Source organism: Pungitius pungitius, chromosome 21 (assembly GCF_949316345.1).
Source record: "Pungitius pungitius chromosome 21, fPunPun2.1, whole genome shotgun sequence".
NCBI lineage: Eukaryota > Metazoa > Chordata > Actinopteri > Perciformes > Gasterosteidae > Pungitius > Pungitius pungitius.
In genome coordinates this window covers 6,031,568-6,050,660 of record NC_084920.1, presented here as the reverse complement: position 1 = coordinate 6,050,660, position 19,093 = coordinate 6,031,568, and the positions used below count along the sequence as shown (strand labels likewise).

General features: G+C 43.3%; 1 protein-coding gene across 3 annotated transcripts; it reads right to left on the bottom strand.

Annotated features, from left to right (window-relative positions):
• Positions 1–393: 393 nt before the first annotated feature.
• Positions 394–18,779, bottom strand: LOC119213280 (choline O-acetyltransferase-like). Of its 3 annotated transcripts, none has more exons than XM_037464467.2 (15): positions 18,589–18,779; positions 17,936–18,046; positions 8,865–9,056; positions 8,242–8,360; positions 7,153–7,206; positions 6,801–6,981; positions 4,865–5,042; positions 4,604–4,773; positions 4,427–4,527; positions 4,211–4,339; positions 3,999–4,121; positions 3,765–3,906; positions 3,454–3,516; positions 3,192–3,329; positions 395–2,692 (listed from the first exon to the last, which is right to left on the bottom strand). In XM_037464467.2, the coding sequence occupies exons 2-15, from the start codon at positions 17,978–17,980 to the stop codon at positions 2,426–2,428; spliced, it is 1,902 nt and encodes a 633-aa protein (XP_037320364.2). In that variant the 5' UTR covers positions 17,981–18,046; positions 18,589–18,779; the 3' UTR covers positions 395–2,425. The 3 variants fall into 3 exon arrangements, with proteins under 3 accessions (XP_037320365.1, XP_037320364.2, XP_037320363.2); XM_037464466.2 differs by having other exon boundaries at positions 17,936–18,049; positions 18,589–18,778; XM_037464468.2 differs by lacking the exon at positions 8,865–9,056 and having other exon boundaries at positions 394–2,692; positions 17,936–18,049.
• Positions 18,780–19,093: the final 314 nt, after the last annotated feature.

The window sequence follows — 19,093 nt, the reverse complement described above, 5'->3', positions numbered from 1 at the left end:
AGCCAATGATTAGCAGTATCATGGAAGTGCACACACTAACACACTGAATTATTTTTTACCCATGTGAGTTGTCAGATTCTTTTTCTTTTATTTTATCAATTTGTATTCCAAATTTAATTTGGACCAGTTCACAGACGCTTGACTAAATGTTGCACTATTTCTTTTGGGGTCCACTTGATTAACCTTGTTCAGTGGTTTAACCGCTGGATAATGATATTATAGGTTTCTCCCTAAAGACCTTTCAGACGCCGATGGAAACGAGGCCATCTGTTGGGAGTGTGTCGGCTCCGTGGCTCCGCTATAAACAGGCAATCCTGAACAAATGAGTCCAGTTGTTTCTTCAGCTACATACCAACAAGGTGAGTTTATTTTAAAGCTGTGTTAGCTCCTCATGATGTTGGAACACAATAATTAAAGTAAGTAAATTCGCTCATATGTGTGTGATATCGGAATTAAGACTACAACCTTATTGTATTAATTGTGACAGAACTAAATAATGTAGAATCCAGAACGTTAACTGTGTGCCATGAGTTTTAACATAAAACACATACAATTAGATAGTTGTTGTTTTATTTCTGGAACACTTTTTGCTACATAACAGTTTAATACAGTTTATATTAGCGATGTCTTCAATCAATATTGTATGGTTGTAGTTTAAAAAAAAAGAAAATCAACCTTTTTTTCTGGTTTGTCTTTGATAAATATAAGTTTTCACTAAGCATTCATTGAATGTTAAAATACTTCATAAAGCACCGTGTCCAGGATGTGTCACACATTGATTCTGATTTAAAAATACTATCATAGTATGCAACATTTATACTATCGGACAACCCAATGAACAACACATGACAAATATTACATCAGTTAGATGTAACACGGATTAGATCACAAACAAATCCACTTTACTTTAGAGGTAAAACATTCAATATTTAGATAATATTACATCTGGCAGAAAGACATTAACATCAATTTATTTTAAGGCATTTTTGTTACTTATTTGTACCCTACTAGTAGTTCTATTCATCATTATATAAGCTTTTCATTTCTACATGAAGAAATACAGATAGTATAGAAGAATAAACATGCAACATGTTTTGCTTATAGTCTTTTTTTTATACATTGATTTTGAAATCATCTGCATGGTTCACATTCACTTTGGCTGATGATTGGTAGAGAAAAAGTTCATCTTGATTCAGGACAGCAAACATTTTCAACACTACAGCTCACTGGTTCCATTTTTTGTTTTCATGAAGCATCAAAGGTTGCAATACAATAAACCTTTGTAGAAGAATCCTGGTAACAAGTACATTTTGAATTGATGTATATTTGTTTAACCGAACAGCGTCCACGATGAAGATTGCTGTCAATTAATTTGAATGTTAAAAAATAAATAACGGATATTTCTGATTATCAAATATAGCTCATCTACTACATTACAAAAGCTCCATGCATCTATAGAGTTGTTTTGGTAAATTGCACGCTTACCTTCACTGCACTTGCTTTTGTTTTATTGCACTACAGTATTACAATGAATCCCTCATTCTACCTCTGAGTGCATTACAAAGTGCTTTAATACACGTGAACACATGTTTGCCTCATTCTCCACTGGATTGTATTTTAATTATAAAGTAGCACAGTATTGCACTTCACACTTATTAACTAGTGCCATAACATGAGACACACACATACAAACATACAGTACTTCTAGCTCACCTTAAATGTGCCTCTAAAACCACCAGTTTTCACCTGTACACACATTAATTCTACAACTAGGTCAAATGATTCAAATCAACTTTTTATATATATATATCTTAAAGTGCCTCTTCAGACTTCACATGTACACAGCCTCTTTGGAAACCTTGTGGTCTCAACAGACTAAAAACATGGAATAAATAGCACAATAAAATGGATCTAGCAGAGTATATAACGTAACCGACCCAGTTTGTTTTTACCTGATGGAACACAAACTGAAACAGGATCACATTTACAGGATGTCCTGAATCTTAAATATATATATTTTTTGTATACTTAACCACTATACAGAATATTCTCAAATACATTACTACTCTATGTGTGTAAGATATACTTTGGGATCGGCCCAGCTTATTGCTTCTGGTGAGGGAGTTGCCCCCCCTCGTCAGTGCTTCAAAGCGGGCATGGCTTTAGTTTCCTAAAAGCAGCAGACCAGATTATCTCAGTCTGCCAATTCAAACGGGGGTCATTACAATGGCGTCTATTCATATCCACTTCTCATTCACATCACATTAACATTTACAAAGTATGTCTGAACTTTAAGGCTTTGTTTTGTTTGTTAACAACACGGATTGCGTGGACAACGAAGACATAGAAAAGCATCTGAACTACCGAGAGAGGACTGTTGAATGGAGTTGAGTGGAGCAGCCTGAGTGGGCCTCTGCTCCCACTATTACTTCCCTGATTTATGACGCTGGCCAGCCTCCTGGCCGATATCGGCCTGCTTGGTGGCCGCGGCGCCGCTTCTATTGCACACGTCCCTGATTTCCTCCAGGCTCTCGTTCAGGGCTTTGACGAAAACGGCCGAGCTCGTCTGCGTGTACTCCCAGAAACTCGACACGCAGAAGACGATGTGGTCCGACTGCGGGTTGTAACAAGCGCCGTAGCCGTTGGGCACCACGGGGCCGTAGCAGCAGAACATTTCCATCGTGGTTGCGACCTGATACAAGAGAGCACAGGGTTGGAGAGCGGGGAAAAAATGAATGTGTTATTGCTTTATCGGTTGACTCTTTTCTTGGAATAATCATTGAGCATCTCGGTGTACTGGAAAGCCAAAGCCTTGATCACTCATTGAAGAAGGCAAAAGTATTTGGCATGGTCTCCAATTAAAATACTATAAATGCAAATACAGAACCCTATGTGAGGATCCCAAACACCAGCAGAAACTATATTTTATTTTAATTTTACATTTTGTTACTTTTTGTTGTGGTTAAAGTGAACTTTTACAGCCACAATCTCCATTTAAATGACTACAGTAGAGCTCAGCATCTCGAGATCATTTCGAGATGCCATCTTGGTTCTCCTTACTGACTATGCAGTGTTTACCAGCTGTTTTTTCTCTCCCTGAATCAGCGCCGGTATTTTTGCAAACATTGTTTTTCTGTATACTTTATCTTCATCCAGAAGAAAGATGGTGTTATGTTAGAATCGAGTGTTACCTGACTGGTTGAAAGGACAAACTTGTTACTGGCCAAATATGTCTCATCGCAGAAGATCTCTGGCTTCTCCATGTTGAGCTCCTCTGCAATCCTCAGAAGCCCGAGGAGATGATTGTCTATTGCCATTCCTGTAATGGCCTGAGAAATATTTTTATGCAGTGCATGTTTGATGCTCTAAATATATTTTGAGACAAAGTTAAGGTCACATATTTAAATGCAGTCCCAATAATGGTACTTACAAAGGCTGCTTTAATATACTTACTGCGATTGTATAATTTGTCTGGGCATTAATTGCATCTATCAAACGTCTGATTTTTTCTGAATCCTGTTGGTGAAAAAAAAGATGATTAACAAAAAAAAGTAGTACAAAGCACTTTTTACATTGTATAAAAAGGGAGCAGTGAAGCTGGGTAAATTCATTTTCCATAGACCCGTTAAATCTGCAGGGAGATTGTCTGTTTGGACGACCTCACTGGGATTGTTGAGGCGACTGGTCGCACCTGTTTCATTTAAGCAGGTGTGATAAACAGTAATGTGAGAGTAATTGAAGTCAAAGTGAGAAAAATGACTCACGGAGACATTGGCCCTCTCGTCTGTCATGGACATCACAAAGGCCAGGGCCTCGGGGGTGGCGGAGCGAATGTTGTCAACCCGACCCTGTTGGAAGCCCCGAATGGACGCACTCTCATAAGTCGTAACGAGCCTTCTGTTGCATCTATGTAATGGGACACAATCGGGACATTATCAGGGTATGTGAAAGGTCACATTGGTGGCCAACTTTGAAGATGGAGATCCTGAGTGCTTTACTTGTAAAAGGCAAGTTGTAAGGCAAGTTGTATGAATGCATCTGGACTCATCTTCTGTTTTTTAATGAATTCTTTCCCATAAGCTTTGAACTTGAAAACATCCATGTCAAGATTATCCACCACCCTGGAGAAGAAAACGCAGACCATGTGAGACAAGATGTCAATAGGAAGAACTATTTGTAGATAGTGTCGGCTTGTTTGCGTTGGTCTTGCCTCTGGAGTCTGTCTCCAGAAGCTGTTAAGAGTCGTTGGATGTGCGCGTTGCTTTTCCAGGGCAGCCTTCTTGGAGCGGGGAGCTTTCTGATGCTGGATGATCTCGCCATCTTGGAGGCACTCCCTGCTCTGTTCAAGACAACGACAGAAAGGGTGTCTCCCTCACTGTTGGCCTCAGCAGCACTCATCGACAACAATACTCCGTGTGTGACTTACATGTATTTCATCAGGTATTCAGAGCATTGCACCATAACTATCCCCTCAAATGCCGAATGCTCGCACACAACCCCGCATATCCCGTCCAATCCTACAACAAACTGAGAGGAGCTGGATTAGCTAATGGTGCAAACTCTACATCTATGGAGGATTTGAGTGACTTAAATGTTGCCCTACCTGCATTGACTTGTCATACCAGCGGTTCGCCCCGTTCTTCTCGCGGCCGCCACCGTGCAGCATCAGCAGGGCCCTGTTGGTATCCCTAGGCTCCAGCCCACTGGGCTCATCCAGACACACCACACACAGACAGCTCTCGATCAGGGCCAGAGTGTCCCTGTTGGTCGGATCTGGATGAAAGAGGGGTAAACAAGATTATTTATAGGTTTATTTGTTTGTTTGCAGTTGTTAAAAACATAGCGAAGCGTTTGAGGGCGAGACCTTTTGTGAGTACATCTCTGGCTTGTGCCCATTCTGTTCTTCCATCAGATGTCAGGATGCCAAAAGGAGGGAGCTTCTCATCTTCTCGTTCTGCCATTGTCATGATTTTCTCCAGTTGGGATAAGATCTCAGTCTCCATGAGCTGCTTGCCGTTTGCGACTACATCCAACACGAAAAACTAGTCAAAAGAAAAAGACAGATAGAAATGATGATGTTTGTTGTCTATTTCCTACATTGTATTACATCACACAAGGCTACTCAGATGTCTCCTGGTCTGCTAATAATCAATCATATCTGAGTTTGTTGTTGTTTCGGTACGTTACCTGAACTGCGAAGATAAATAGGACGCTGGTAAATATGGCTGAAAATGGTCCAGCGCCCCCCCCCAAAAAAGACTTCCACTGCGACCAGTTAAAGACACAACTCAAAGAAGCTCTGGCAGATTCAATCAACGGTAATTTAGTTAACCGACTGTATCTCCATAGGGACCGGCCCTTATGTGCTACTGAATGATAGTTCCCAGATCCATCTCCAGGTGGGAGCTCCTACTGTGCCTCCTACGGTTATTTAAAGGCACAATCATTGAGCTAAATTGAATCAAAATAGTAAAGTTTGACCTAAAACCTGCATGTTAGCAACACAGGGGCTGATGCATTTATGTGAATCTCTATAGAGGATTGTTACTAAGACCTAATTTAATAATACATTGGACACATTAGGGTTGTAGGCAGGCTGTCTTGTTACAGGACCCCGTGGAAGTGGGCTGGTGGTTTATAAAACCTCAAATGAAATTATGATCAGCAGAGAATCACACAATTTCAAACTTTACTTTTGTCTGATTTGATAAGTGAGAATATGTTGAGACCGTCATAAAATAAGAAATCAAATGTCTTACTCAAGTTGTGTAGCATTAAGATTGAGCCGTGCCGTAAACTTTAGAAAATATCTCCCAGTGTCTGTTTGAGTCTTCTTGCTCAGTCGGCCCCAAGGACCAAAGTGTTTGTCAACACTTACTTCCTTTAGATTACTTTGCAAATGTAAGACAAGAATAATTTACAATTCTCTTCCGTTTGAATATTTGATTAAACGCCTATAAAGCATTTCACTACGCATATCCGTTGCATCCTTTAGACTGTGTGCCTCCATCCCTTTAGAAATTGAAGATAAAATCTGTGATTGCTTATTAAAAGACGTTATTGTGTAGCCTGCCCTTTATTCAAAGGGTATGTACGATGAGGAGTAGGTGTGGCAGACAGTGGTAATTAAAAGTTTGATCCTGTTGTACTGTACTTTAAACATTATGTTGGAGAGTATTATGCAATGGATTGTATTCTTTTTTTGTAAACTATTACATCGATTTGTTTTGTAATTTGCTAGTGGATATTTTAATCTTGGCAAGCTCAACCTCCTTAAACTTCTTCCAGACTGTCTGTAACTAAGTGTTTTCTGAGTTTATTTTCCTGACTGTTACTGTAAAACAAACCTTGTATTCAGGGCTAATAATTTTCAATTGTGCAGAGGATTTGGGCTTTTTCAGTTGAATAAATTGTCATTCACTTAATCTGTAAAATACATGAAATACTCAAAGCTGGCACCTAGACAGAATAGATGTTCCTATGTCTATTGTGGCAAGTTCAGATTCACAGAATATTCCAATACTGAAATGTGAGGATGGGATAGTTTATCTGCACTAGAGGCCAGTATTGCTGCATGTAATGTTAAAGGCATCCCATCTCTGGCGGTAACAATAAAGCATTTGAACCAAAGCAAATTCCCAAGTATGACATGACGTCCTCCCGACCACTCTTTCACTTTCAGCATTAATCGATAAACTCAAAACATCATTGCATTTAGTTATATTATTTCTCAAATGGAATGGACACTATTTGCAGTGTGATGAAATGCTAAAAGTTTCCTCAGAGGAGGATGCACTGACCTGGTTCTTGCACGCCACAATGATGTGCTGCGACGCTGAGGACGCCTCGTTTATCTGGACCTCCAGCGTGTCCGTCTTTAACCCCGGGTAGCGATAGGACTTGAACAGGCGGTAGTACTGCTCCATGCACAGGGGCATCCCAGCTTGCTGGCCTCGAGCAAAATCCACTGGCAGCGCTCGCCTGAGAGACGATATTACACACATGACATTACCTCAGGACTCTCAATTATCTCCTTATTTTATTTTCATCTTAAATTCCCTTTTGAAGTAACACAGATGAGGTGAACCTGAGGGTTACGCGGGTGGAAGCTGAGGGTGACGGTGACATGTAATTCATTACCAGTAAACTCACGCATCAATGAGAGCAGCATACTCCAACACTCCTCTGATGAGACCAGCAGCAAATCTTAAAAAGAGTGAGAAATTTAGAAGGGAAATTTAAAAAGAACATGACACACTGAAGATGCACAGCGCACCAGTTGGTGACTATGATTAGATCTGCTCTCATCTCTCACAGGCCCAACAGTAATCACATTATGGCAAATTACTGGAATGTGGTGGGTGAGCTTTGTTTGTGTGTGTGTGAGAGAGAGAGAGAGAGAGAGAGAGAGAGAGAGAGAGAGCCAGTCCGCATGCGTTAGTGGGCGGTGTGGGCAAACAGCGAAAAACACAGATCCCCGTCAGGTCTCATGTTGTATGTCATTTGTCTTGGTGTTATTACGTTCAAAGCCGGATCAATACAAAGGAGGCGGCCGCAGTGCACCACTCCCAGTCTAATAAGTTTCTGCGTCAGTAGATCACCAGCTTGGGGCGCCCTGGAACTATTCAGTTAGCGCGGCGAGAGTTGACAATAGCTAATGTTGAGTTACATGCCTTGATGGACTGGTGTAATGTCTGGTGGATTATGGCTCATTTAATAACAGGCGGAGATAAGAGATGATGCCAGTGATTTTCTCCATGTCCGCAATTCAGATCTTAATCTCAGTCTGTGCCTGCTGAGACAAATACAAACCCTGTCAGGAAGTTAGGCTTTTTTGGTAGATGTTGGTGGAATTGTGTACTTCCACCTAAATTTGAGATTGCCTATAGCTCTCAAAATGACTGCAAATTTACAGCAAAGTACAAAGACGGTTTCCAACAGAGCTGAGATACATTTTTCGGGGACAAACAAATTCATCACCCACTCTTCTAATAATCATAATCAATGATGATGCTTTCTCAAGTGTGAGGATTCTTCGTCTTCTATGAAAGTTGCTGATACATTGCTGAAATAATTTAAGAACATTAGAGTCCTTTGTCGGAGTTGCTCATTTTTCATATTGTTTACGTGTGGTCACCATATCCTGAAGTGACTTTAGGAGGTTTTCACTTGAATCGGTCATCTTATTAACCGGTTCAGTTAAAGGTTTGGTAATAGTGGAACCAATAGACCAACACAAACCTAAGGGCATCCTTGTGGCCTCTAAACGTCTCCGTGGGAAACACCATGACAGGACTGGAGTTGACAGGTAGGGCCAACCTGTTGTTCAAGTACATGTCTTCGAGCCAGTAGTCGTACACCTGGATACAAACACAGGGACGCTTTCTGAGAAATTGGGCTTTGTCAAGCATTTTGAACTCAAGTTATTACTGTCAGACTCGGGTAATGGAGTAAAAAACACATTACAGTGTATCACTGCCAGGTGTAAAAAAGAGTGGGAGAGAGTCAATGTGGAAGTGGGAGCGTGATGGATTCCACTGAGCTGGATGAGTTGTGATTTCACCGATCATCCAGACACACGTGGAAGCAACAAGGGCTCCAATAAATCTTCATTGTAAGAGGTATTACATTCTTCAACTCTATTATTAACACGGTTTCTTTGAAGAAACTGAGGTCATCTTCCTTTTTATTTATTTTTTTCCTTCAGATTATTAATAAAAAAAAACTAAATCAAAGCCGAGGGCGATTACAAACACTATTCTAGAAGAAAAATTAGATTATTGGGCAAACATAAATTGACACAGCAGGACCAACAGGAGAAAGCAGCCGTGTTTTTGTTTTATCTTGCAGTTAGGAAAGTTTACCCAGTTAGTAGTCTTGTCCCTTCTCTCTAAAAGCTTCTTCTGGAGAACCTCGCCAACACCTGCAGGAGCCCCGAACTTCTCCACAATGACTTTTGTTTTCTTAAACTGCTCCTCCTTCACCAGGTGTTGGACACACTTTAAGTAGGTGTCGAGGGTCTGTTTGAGTGGGGGCACAGGGACCTTCGGCAACATCTGATGTCATAAAAAAAAAGAATCATAGATTGGTGTAAATGCTCATAAAGTAATGAAAGGACAGCAGCTGTTCAGTCTTTCCCCTGAAAGTTTGACACGCTACTCCTCCCACAGCGTTGCTCGCACATGTCTCAAAACATTGGGACCCCATTGGGAATCGTGTGGAATGACTTTTCTAAGAGAAAGTTAAAAAAGACAACCTCGCTTTACATAGAGAAATGATTTAAAGCTTCAAACATAGGAAGACGTCTTGACGTTAATATGCCAAAATGTTTCAATGCCAAACATTGTTCAAGTATTTGAAAAACGAGAGTCCGTTTCTGCTTACAATGTGTGTGTACGTGGGGAGAAGCGGGCGGAGCTGGATTCTTAGAGGGTAAGGTCAAGTTTATTGGAAGGTGTCAGAATCTGGTTAAAAAATAATTTATACTTTTCCACAACATCACAAGGTGATGGGTGTGCTTGTGCTGGTCCCACTCATGTAGTCTTTGGAATCCCACAGACATTTACTTTTGGTGCTGGAGCCCCATACGCTCCAATACAAATCTGCTGACATATTTCTCAAAGAGACCAGAAGGCACACGGTTTGAAAAGTTGCGATAGAGCATTATTTATGACACGCACAGACATGTAAATAACCTCAAACGGTATTTGGCCCTACTTTATAATAATAATTATTAAAACACAAGCACTTTGGATTTTTGTGTGCCTCCTATACTAAACTCTTAAGAGCTCTTTGTCCTTAAAAAGTCATATAATAACATTATCAATTTTGCATATCATTCTATCATCTAAACAACAGACTTAAACAGATGACTTGAGGTAATTAGTGAAGCATTTTTTCCCCTCCTCTCTGTTAGTCTGTCTCTGTTATGTCACAGATCTGCTGTTAGCTAATTTACCACCTGTATAGATCATGCTCACATTTGTACTTATTATACTGTAAAAAACAATGTGTAGATGTAATCTCTAAGATCAAGGTATTTCTTTTTTGGATATTTCTACTTGGTCTTACTGTTGCTTATGTAATGTGTGGTCAAAGCTGCAATACCATCCTTCTACAACTTGGGATACTTACAATGAACTAGATTAGAGAAAAACGAAGTGCTCACAATCATAATTGCTGGATTTAAAAGTGGCGGTGGGTTTATCACTGTATTTCAAAGGGCTAGAAATCCCAATGCTTTGTGTGATGCACCTTTATGTGGTAACACAATTGGGATTTTATACGGAATATGTTGTTGTAATGGTTGGGAGAATTCATTGGAATCGCAGCTTTTGTTGTGTTGAAGAGCATGGTTTGGTGGGGGGGGGGAACCAGGAAACCGGAACCAAAGTGAGAGTGTGGTTGCATCGCAACGCCTAGATCTAAAGATGGCGGTTCGCTCGTTCTCTCGCTGACAACGTGTTTCTGTTTTCCAGACATCGAGTTGAGAGCAGTGAACCCCAGACAGAATCTTTTTGTTACTGCCGTTACTTTACATTTGAAACCGGTAACAAACTGTGGGGGCTCGTCCGGGATCACTCCTCATCACAACCATTGGGGGAGCTGATCCAGAGATACAAGAACCGTGCGACCAAGGTGACAAGACGCTGCTGCCGGCCAGGAGCAAACCCGTGGGTGTCCGAGGAGGAAGGTCAAAGAGAGAAGGGATCTCCGTCTCGCTTAGGAGCCGCACTGCTGATCCTGAGGCCAGCGCACGTTACTCACCGTGGAGCCAGCGCACGCTACTTTCCAGAGGGCTACACGCTGATCCTGTGGCCATCGCACACATAGCAGCACACAGTGATTGGGAGGTCAACACACCCACACACGCCATTTAAGAAACTACGGCGCTGATTTACTGAACGCAGAAACGGACATCAGAACTACACACCATGTCGGCAACGCGTAAAGAATCAGTATGGGGCAGGTTCAGGTTGCGAAAGACATTGCAATTAACAGTAAAGATGAAAAAGAGCTGAATGCGTATGATGAAGAAGACTGCATGGAGTATGTAGTCTCCTACATGCAATCTGACGCTTTACTGGAACTTGAGGTATGAGTCAGCTGTTGGTTTTAAATGATTTGATAGGTAGAGTAATTGATGCTGATGCTCCTAATTTGCCAGTGGGTACATTAAGTGATGTTAGCACACACGTTACACCTAGTCAAAGTCCATCCACTACAGGTCCAAACCCAACAGCACAGCCTCATTCTCACCCTATCAGTACAGTGATGCAAACACAACCTCACTGTAGCGCATACCAATACAACAACACAGCCATTAGAAGAACTAAGGAAAGTCTATGAAGTACTGGGTGAGAAACTGAGACGACAAGAATGTACAGTGACCACATCACCCGCAACTCACCTCCACCAGGGTGAATCAGAGTTACACTACATCCCACTGATGAACTCAGAGAGACCAGTACTACTGAAAGACCTTTCCTACCTGCAGCGCAGAGACTTTAAGGTACATGGTGGTCAGGTTGGGGATCAGAACTCTGATTTGAATTACAATAACATCAGTAAACATATCGACGAGGGAGTGAAAGCGGGCTTTGCTGAAGCAGAAGTGGTGAGAGGGGTGTTGAGGATCATCAAACCAAGTGCTTTTAAAGATATGCTGGTAAACAAAGACTCAATTACATTATCTGAACTCAAAGGCTTCCTCAGGTCTCACCTCGGAGAGAAAGCAACGACCGAGATGTTCCAGGAATTAATGTGTGCCAGACAATCAGACCAAGAATCACCACAGCAGTTCCTCTATCGCATGATTGGACTTAAGCAGAAAATCCTTTTCCAGACCCGACAGGCCAGTGCACACATTTCTTATGATCCCAAGACCATCCAGGAGGTGTTCCTCCATACTATCTACCAGGGCCTTGGGATAAAACACGCTGACCTCCGACAGGGACTGAGACCTCTAATTTCAAACAGTCATGTCACGGACGAGGAAATCCTTTGCCAGGTCATGGAAATAATGAGTGATGAGAATGAACGCCAGCGCCGACTGGGCTAACCCTCCCGACAAAAGGTAACACAAGCACAGTGCCAAAGTTGAGACGGGAGACCTTAACAACAATAACAAGTCACGAGATACACCATCAGACAAGGAAAACCATCAGACAATACAACAGCTCACTTCTCAGGTAGAGACCCTGACACGCATGGTGGCTTCTTTGATGGAGCAGCGGACAGAAAATACTCGGGTGACTTACCCTCCTTCTCAGCCGACCTTTAACAGATCTGTCCAACCACAGCGGGGACAACCTATAGTCCAGGTGAGAGGAAGAACAGCTCGATGTCCGGAGTGTATAGAATGGAATGTGCAGGAGTGTAACCATTGCTTTGTGTGTGGAGAGACAGGACACAGAGCAGTGGGATGCCTTCAACGAGTCAGGATGCAGGGAAATGGAGCTCGGTCTTTGTCGAGGGACGCTCAGAGACCGGAGAGCAGCTTCAGTTCCTTTTAGAGGAAGAACTTATGTTAAGGTGCCCATCGCCAATCACTCAAAGCATGAGGTCACCCTGCCAAGGAGAACCACTCTGGGAACCATTCAACATGTTATCAAGGTCATTGAGACTGATGCACCAGAGTCACATCAGGCTGATCCCGCACCAAGAAAGACTACCTCAGTCGAGGTTAAAGCTGTCGCTTCTCCCAGCATCTCTCCACCTGAGTCCTGGCTTCCTCCGGTTGATATCAGTCACCTCAGCCCTGAACAACAACAGGCAGTAAAGAAAGTGCTCTACGAGGAATGTGGAGCATTTTCTCGTGACAGTGACGATATAGGGTGTATCCCCTCCATACAGATGGAGATCAGGACTAAGGATGACATCCCAGTTCAGAGGGCCTCCGCGTCCATCCCAAAACCACTCTACAGAGAAGTTAAGGAATACATCCAGGAGCTGTTGGTTAAAGGGTGGATTGTGAAGTCCCAGTCGCCCTATTCAGCCCCTGAGGGCAAAGGCAAACCACCAAGGCTTTATTGCTGAAGGATCAAGGTACCTGCCTGCATTCATAACTCCATGGGGGCTCAAGGGGGGGGGGGGGTCGAATACCCTTTGGGCTATTGAATGCCCCAGCGGATTTTCAAAGGAGCATGGAAAGTATGCTTGACACGCTCAGAGATGAATGCTGCATCCCTTACTTCGACGACGTGTTGTGCTTCTCCAGGTCCTTTGATGAGCATGTGGAGGTGCTCTGCAGAGTCCTCTAAGCCTTGCAACAACATGGGTTAAGCTGAAGCCGGAGAAATGCAAACTTGTTCGCAAGGAAGTCCGGTATGTCGGCCAGTTGGTGTCAGCGGAAGGAGAAAAAATGGACCCCAAAGACCTTGAAGCAGTGCGGGCACAGAAAGACAAGAAGCCACAAACAGTTGGGGATATCAGGCAGTTGCTAGGGTATCTGAGCTATTTTCGAACATATGTGCAGGACTTTTCACGTATAGCCAAGCCCCTGTACGACCTGCTCCAGTCAAAGCCCAGCACCTCTCTGACCAAAACGTCAGGAGGAAAAACAAAAGGCAGTCAACAGTCCTTCTGTACTCTGCTAGAGTGGAATATGCAACACCAACAGATCCTTGAACAGCTTGTGGACCGGCTGACCAAACCCCCACTGCTGGGGTATCCCGATTTCAACCGGCCCTTTACACTCCACACAGATGCTTTCCAAAAAGGTCTCGGTGCCGTCCTTTATCAGAACCAGGATGGGAAGATGAGGGTGGTTGGGTACGGGTCACCTGCACAGCGGGAAGCTAGAATTTCTAGCATTGAAGTGGGCAATATGTGAGAAGTTCCGTGACTACTTATTCTACGCTCCGCATTTCACAGTCTTCACGGACAATAATCCCCTCACATACATCCTGAGTTCTGCCAAACTGAACGCCGTGGGTCACCGGTGTGTGGGGCAACTGGCCGATTTCAACTTTGATATCAAATACCGGCCAGGCAAAACCAACATCGATGCTGACACTTTATCATGCTGCCCACTGGACATTGACACCTTCATGGCTGGATGTTCGGAAAAGATATCGGAGGAGGCAGTATGTGCTGTATGGGAAGGAAGCCAAAGAGCACAACAAGGGGATGTGGCCTGGGTGGCAGCCCTAAACCTAACATCCCAAAGCCAACCTCAAGTTGAGACTCTGCCGGAAGTCAGTCATGATTGTGAGAGGACAAAGAAAAGACCCCGCTATAGGGTAAGTGATGGCGCTGAAGGAAAACGACACACCACCAACGGAGAATGACAAAGAGAGAATGGACACACAGGCAAGGAGGCTATTAAGAGAGTGGAGCAGGTTGTACATAGAGAATGACCTTCTCTACAGGAAGAGTGCAGGTCGACAACAACTGGTCCTGCCCGCCACCTACAAACGAACAGTACTCACCCAGCTGCATAACAACATGTGCCATGTTGGCGTTGAAAACGTTCTGAGCCTGGCGAGGGAGCGATTCTACTGACCTTTCATGAAAAGAGAAATAGAGGAGTATGTGACCAGAAAGTGCTCTTGCATTAAGCAGAAGAAGCCAGTCACTCATCAAAGAGCACCTATGGGAAGTATAACATCAAATTCGCCCCTTGAGTTGGTGTGTATCGATTTCCTTCACTTGGAAGCAGAGATGCTCACGAGTCCCAAAGCTCGAGTCGAGTCTGAAGTCTTTCGAGGACGAGTCTCAAGTCAAAGTCACCGTGTGTGCGACTCGAGTCGCACTCGAGTCCGAGTCTCAAACTCGAAGTCCCCATCTCTTATATCGTCCCTTTTACCGTAAAAAAACCCCCATACCAACAACTTTTTACTCCTCCTTTACTCTTTACTTAATGTTTTTGTGTGGTTTTTCCCATAAAATGAAAATACGAAGCGTAGCCGCTAAACCGGAAGTACGTAGATTTTCACAGTAAGAATTGACGCAACCGTCTGCAATGACAGCGGTTACCAGGGTAACAAGAGGAGAAAAGTTGATTAACGGATATAAATAAATAATCCTGGTCCGACGGGATGTGTTAGCAGCAGTAGTTGACTACACTCGCTGCTCTTGTCCACGTATTGTTTTGCTTCAGTGAGCAGAGCAGAGACAGTTTAAGGAGATCGCAGAGTAAACGGTCCGCCGCTGGAGTGCATACGTCCCGACGTCAGCGGACCGTCCCAGCAGCGGCAGGTGCATTCGACATCTTTCTCGTGTGTGGCCGCGCGAGCGCAGCCAGCAACATATGTCAATGTACGTGTTACGTAGGCAGGTAACGGAGGGAGCGGTATAGCGAGCTCATCAGGTTTTTCCTAAAATTAAACATTGTTCACGAGTCCCAAAGCTCGAGGTCGAGTCTGAAGTCTTTCGAGGACGAGTCTCAAGTCGAGTTGGAAGTCACTGTGTGTGCGACTCGAGTCGCACTCGAGTCCGAGTCTCAAACTCGAGTCCCCATCTCTGCCTGGAAGCCTGTCGAGGTGGATACGAGTATATCCTGGTAGTGATTGATCACTTTACAAGATTTGCACAGGGCTACCCTACCAGGAACAAGGCTGGTAAGACGGCTGCTAACAGGCTTTTCAATGATTTCATTCCCAGATTTGGGTACCCGGCCAAACTACACCCTGACCAGGGTCGGGAGTTTGAAAATGAACTCTTCAGAACTCTCAGGCAGTTAGCTGGTGTCGCCCACTCAAGGACTTCTCCGTATCACCCCCAGGGCAATCCGGCAGAGAGGTTTAACCGCACATTGTTGCAGATGCTGGAGAATTGGAAAGACCACCTGCCCCATGTACTCCAGGCATACAATTGTACAAGGCACGAGGCCACATGTTTCTCTCCACACTATTTGCTGTATGGCCGACATCCTCGTCTACCAGTAGACATCCTCTTTGGCCTCATAACAGAGGAGGGAGCTGAAACTAATGGACCAGGAGGATACGCTGAGAGATGAGCAGGATGGGCATACAGAATAGCAGACGCAAACAGTCAACAGTCCAGCTCCAAAGGCAAGAGATACTAAGATAAATGGAGCAGAGGTGTGGTTCTTCAGCCTGGGGACAGAGTTTGAAGATAATCCTGTTTACAAAGTATGCCCGGAGGCCGACCAGTTACACAGGAACCTCCTGTAAGTCAACAACCTACCTGTAGACCCACCTGAGGACCCAACGAACAACACAGCTGAGTCACAAAAGAGAAAGAAGAGAGTTCCAGACATCCCGAAGCCCATGCATGAGACACGAGACCCAGATATAAGTGACTCGGAGGAAGATGAAGGCGCGCCTCGATACTGGTGCGGATACCGAAGGAGAAGGCTAGAGTTGAAAGTTACTTACCGGTGCTGCATGTGAATCCTGACTGCCGAAACAGATCCGACCAGGATAAGACTCACCTGGGAGACAGAAGTTATGCAGAACCTGAACAGGACAGGGAGAGTGTTAGGGGCGAGGAACAAGAGACATCCAGTGAGGAAGAACAGTTACCAGTTACCAGAGTCTCAGTGGACCATACCCCCACCATTTCCAACCCCGGTCCATGCCACCATACCCGTACCTGCCTGTAGTGTACCCAGCTCACTGTGGATGAGAAGCCATGAAAGACAATTGCATACATTCCATACTCAGATGATATCTGGCACACACCTTATAGAAACAGATAGGATACATTAATTAAGAGTTGAAATATGTTGTGTGAAAAAAATGTTCGGAGTGAAATTGTTCAGAATATCTTGTGTCAGGAGCCACTTTTATTTTGTTGGGGAGTGTGTGATGCACCTTTATGTGGTAACACAATTGGGATTTTATACGGAATATGTTGTCGTAATGGTTGGGAGCATTCATTGGAATCGCAGCTTTTGTTGTGTTGAACAGCATGGATTGGGGGGGGATCCAGGGAAACCCGAACCAAAGTGAGAGTGTGGTTGCATCACGCCGCCTAGAGTGACGGACGCCTTACTTTTCTCTCATATTGAAATTGGGATGTAAAGATGGCGGTTCGCTCGTTCTCTCGCTGACAACATGTTTCTCTTTTCCAGGTTCGTACTCAGTGAAAAAAAACAAGAACTGTTTCCTCCCGGGGTGTATGAGGTGTGTTGTAGCTGTGGCGGGTTGCTAGTTGGGTGTTTGGTGGGTGGAGCAGAGTGGGAGAGCCGCGTTCGTGATCGCAGGAGAGGGCGTGTGTCGATGATATTCGATATTTGATATTATGACTTGATGTATTGTAATAAAGATATTGAAATTGGTATCTAAAGATGGCGGTTCGCTCGTTCTCTCGCTGACAACGTGTTTCTGTTTTCCAGACATCGAGTTGAGAGCAGTGAACCCCAGACAGAATCTTTTTGTTACTGCCGTTACTTTACATTTGAAACCGGTAACATTTGCATTTTATAATACAGGTCATTTAGCTGACACTTTTATCCAAAGCGACTTTCAATTAGTGCATAAGTTATACGTCGATATTGTGACATCTGTGGGCGATCTAGGCCACACTCTTAAAATTTCTTCAAACTTTTCTAGTTCGAGAATGAACTCTTCGGCCCTGTGGGACTTAACACTCTTTTTTGTATTAAATAGGAAATGCACATTGATTATCTTTTCTGTCTGATGTTTGACATTTGCATAACTTAACTATAGTTGCCCCAGATATATACTATTCCCTACTGCAGTGGAATTAAGAATGGGTTTCCTATAGATTCCCAAAATTAGATGTTTATTTTACTGTCACACAGTTTCATTGTGGATTAAGTTACACAAAATAATTGCAATGCCTAGAAGGCAAAAGGCCCAGCGTCTTTTCTGCCCCGAGTGGCCAACTTGAACACCATGGACAATGCCAAGTATTAGAATATTGTTAAAAGACAATAAGCAGTGTGTACTGATTTAAAAGAACTAAACATTTTTACTGTGAAGGGAATTGCACGCGTTCGTACTTGGCATTTTTTCTCTCTGGCCGTCTGTTTCTCCATGATTGGCATCTTTGCATTCCAGTCCAGTTAGAGGGAATTAGTGTTGAACACCTTTGGAGACGATTCGGAGTCAGTCTTCTATGCAGCATGTAGAGATATTTGAGAAAAGCAGAAAATAGAAAATAAAATTAGGCCTGCTGAGCAAGGTTATTGCACAGTGAAAGTGAACCATCAGGCTTCCATTCTTCATCGCTTTGCAGCATAATGTAATTTGCTTCATGTCCTTTTCCATTCCAGCTGCGCCTCATCGTTCACCACCGCAAAAAGATATGCATCTAAAAAGCTCCTCGAAGCTTAATTTTTGCCCAAAACAAGTGAAAGTTTTGACAATGAATTGAGAAAATGTGCACTTATGCATCTTGAAATTGTAATAAAATACTGATAGAATAAATATACAGTTATATATGATTCTGTATCGATGGATGCAAGGTTTAGATAAAAAAAAGTTAAAGGGTTAACAATTAGAACAGTTTTCAAAATCCTTTTTCACAAGATAGTTGACTTTAGAGTACATGAGTTTTAATAGACACATAGTCGTACACGCACCAACAGAGCTCATCCAACATACTCCCATTGTATATAACCATATACTTTAAAGAGAAGAAAAGTTAACTTACCCCCACCGGTGCACCACTCAAGAGGTCAGCTGAGTGAGCGGAAGTTCACATTTCGAAGTTTACATTTAAACCACGCTGTGAAATCCCATTTTAGTATGAGGCTCCATTGAGACGCTGGACTTCACTCCCTCGCCTCGCCAAAAGGCTGTGACTCCACATTAAAGTGCGCCTTGGAAAAGATGCTGAAGGTGTTTGCGTCTACCTACCCCCTTGGGGCAAGAAACTCCTCCCATTGAAATCTATTCGTAGAACATATTATCTGACAGCTTCTCCCCCCTCCCTCTTCCTCATCGCTCCTTTCCCTCAGTCGGTAAGATTTTTACTGTTGAAAAAAGTAAAGTCGCTTTCTGTTCAGTACATTCAGACGTTTTCGGGCAAAGTCTTTAGCCTGACTTTAATGAACGTGGGTTGCACCTGTGGAAAAAATATATTCTTTTGCATCCGCGGCCTCATTTTTTAAACCAAAGTAACCTTTTAATGCTTTTTTTCTTCTTTTTTTATATTG

Coding starts and splice junctions, on each gene's coding strand:
- LOC119213280 (XM_037464467.2), bottom strand. CDS start 17,980: ATGCCAATCATGGAGAAACAGACGGCCAGAGAGAAAAAATGCCAA. Junction 7,207..8,241: donor GGCCACAAGGATGCCCTTAG/GTTTGTGTTGGT, acceptor ACTCTTTTTAAG/ATTTGCTGCTGGTCTCATCA. Junction 4,340..4,426: donor GAATACCTGATGAAATACAT/GTAAGTCACACA, acceptor TGTCTTGAACAG/AGCAGGGAGTGCCTCCAAGA.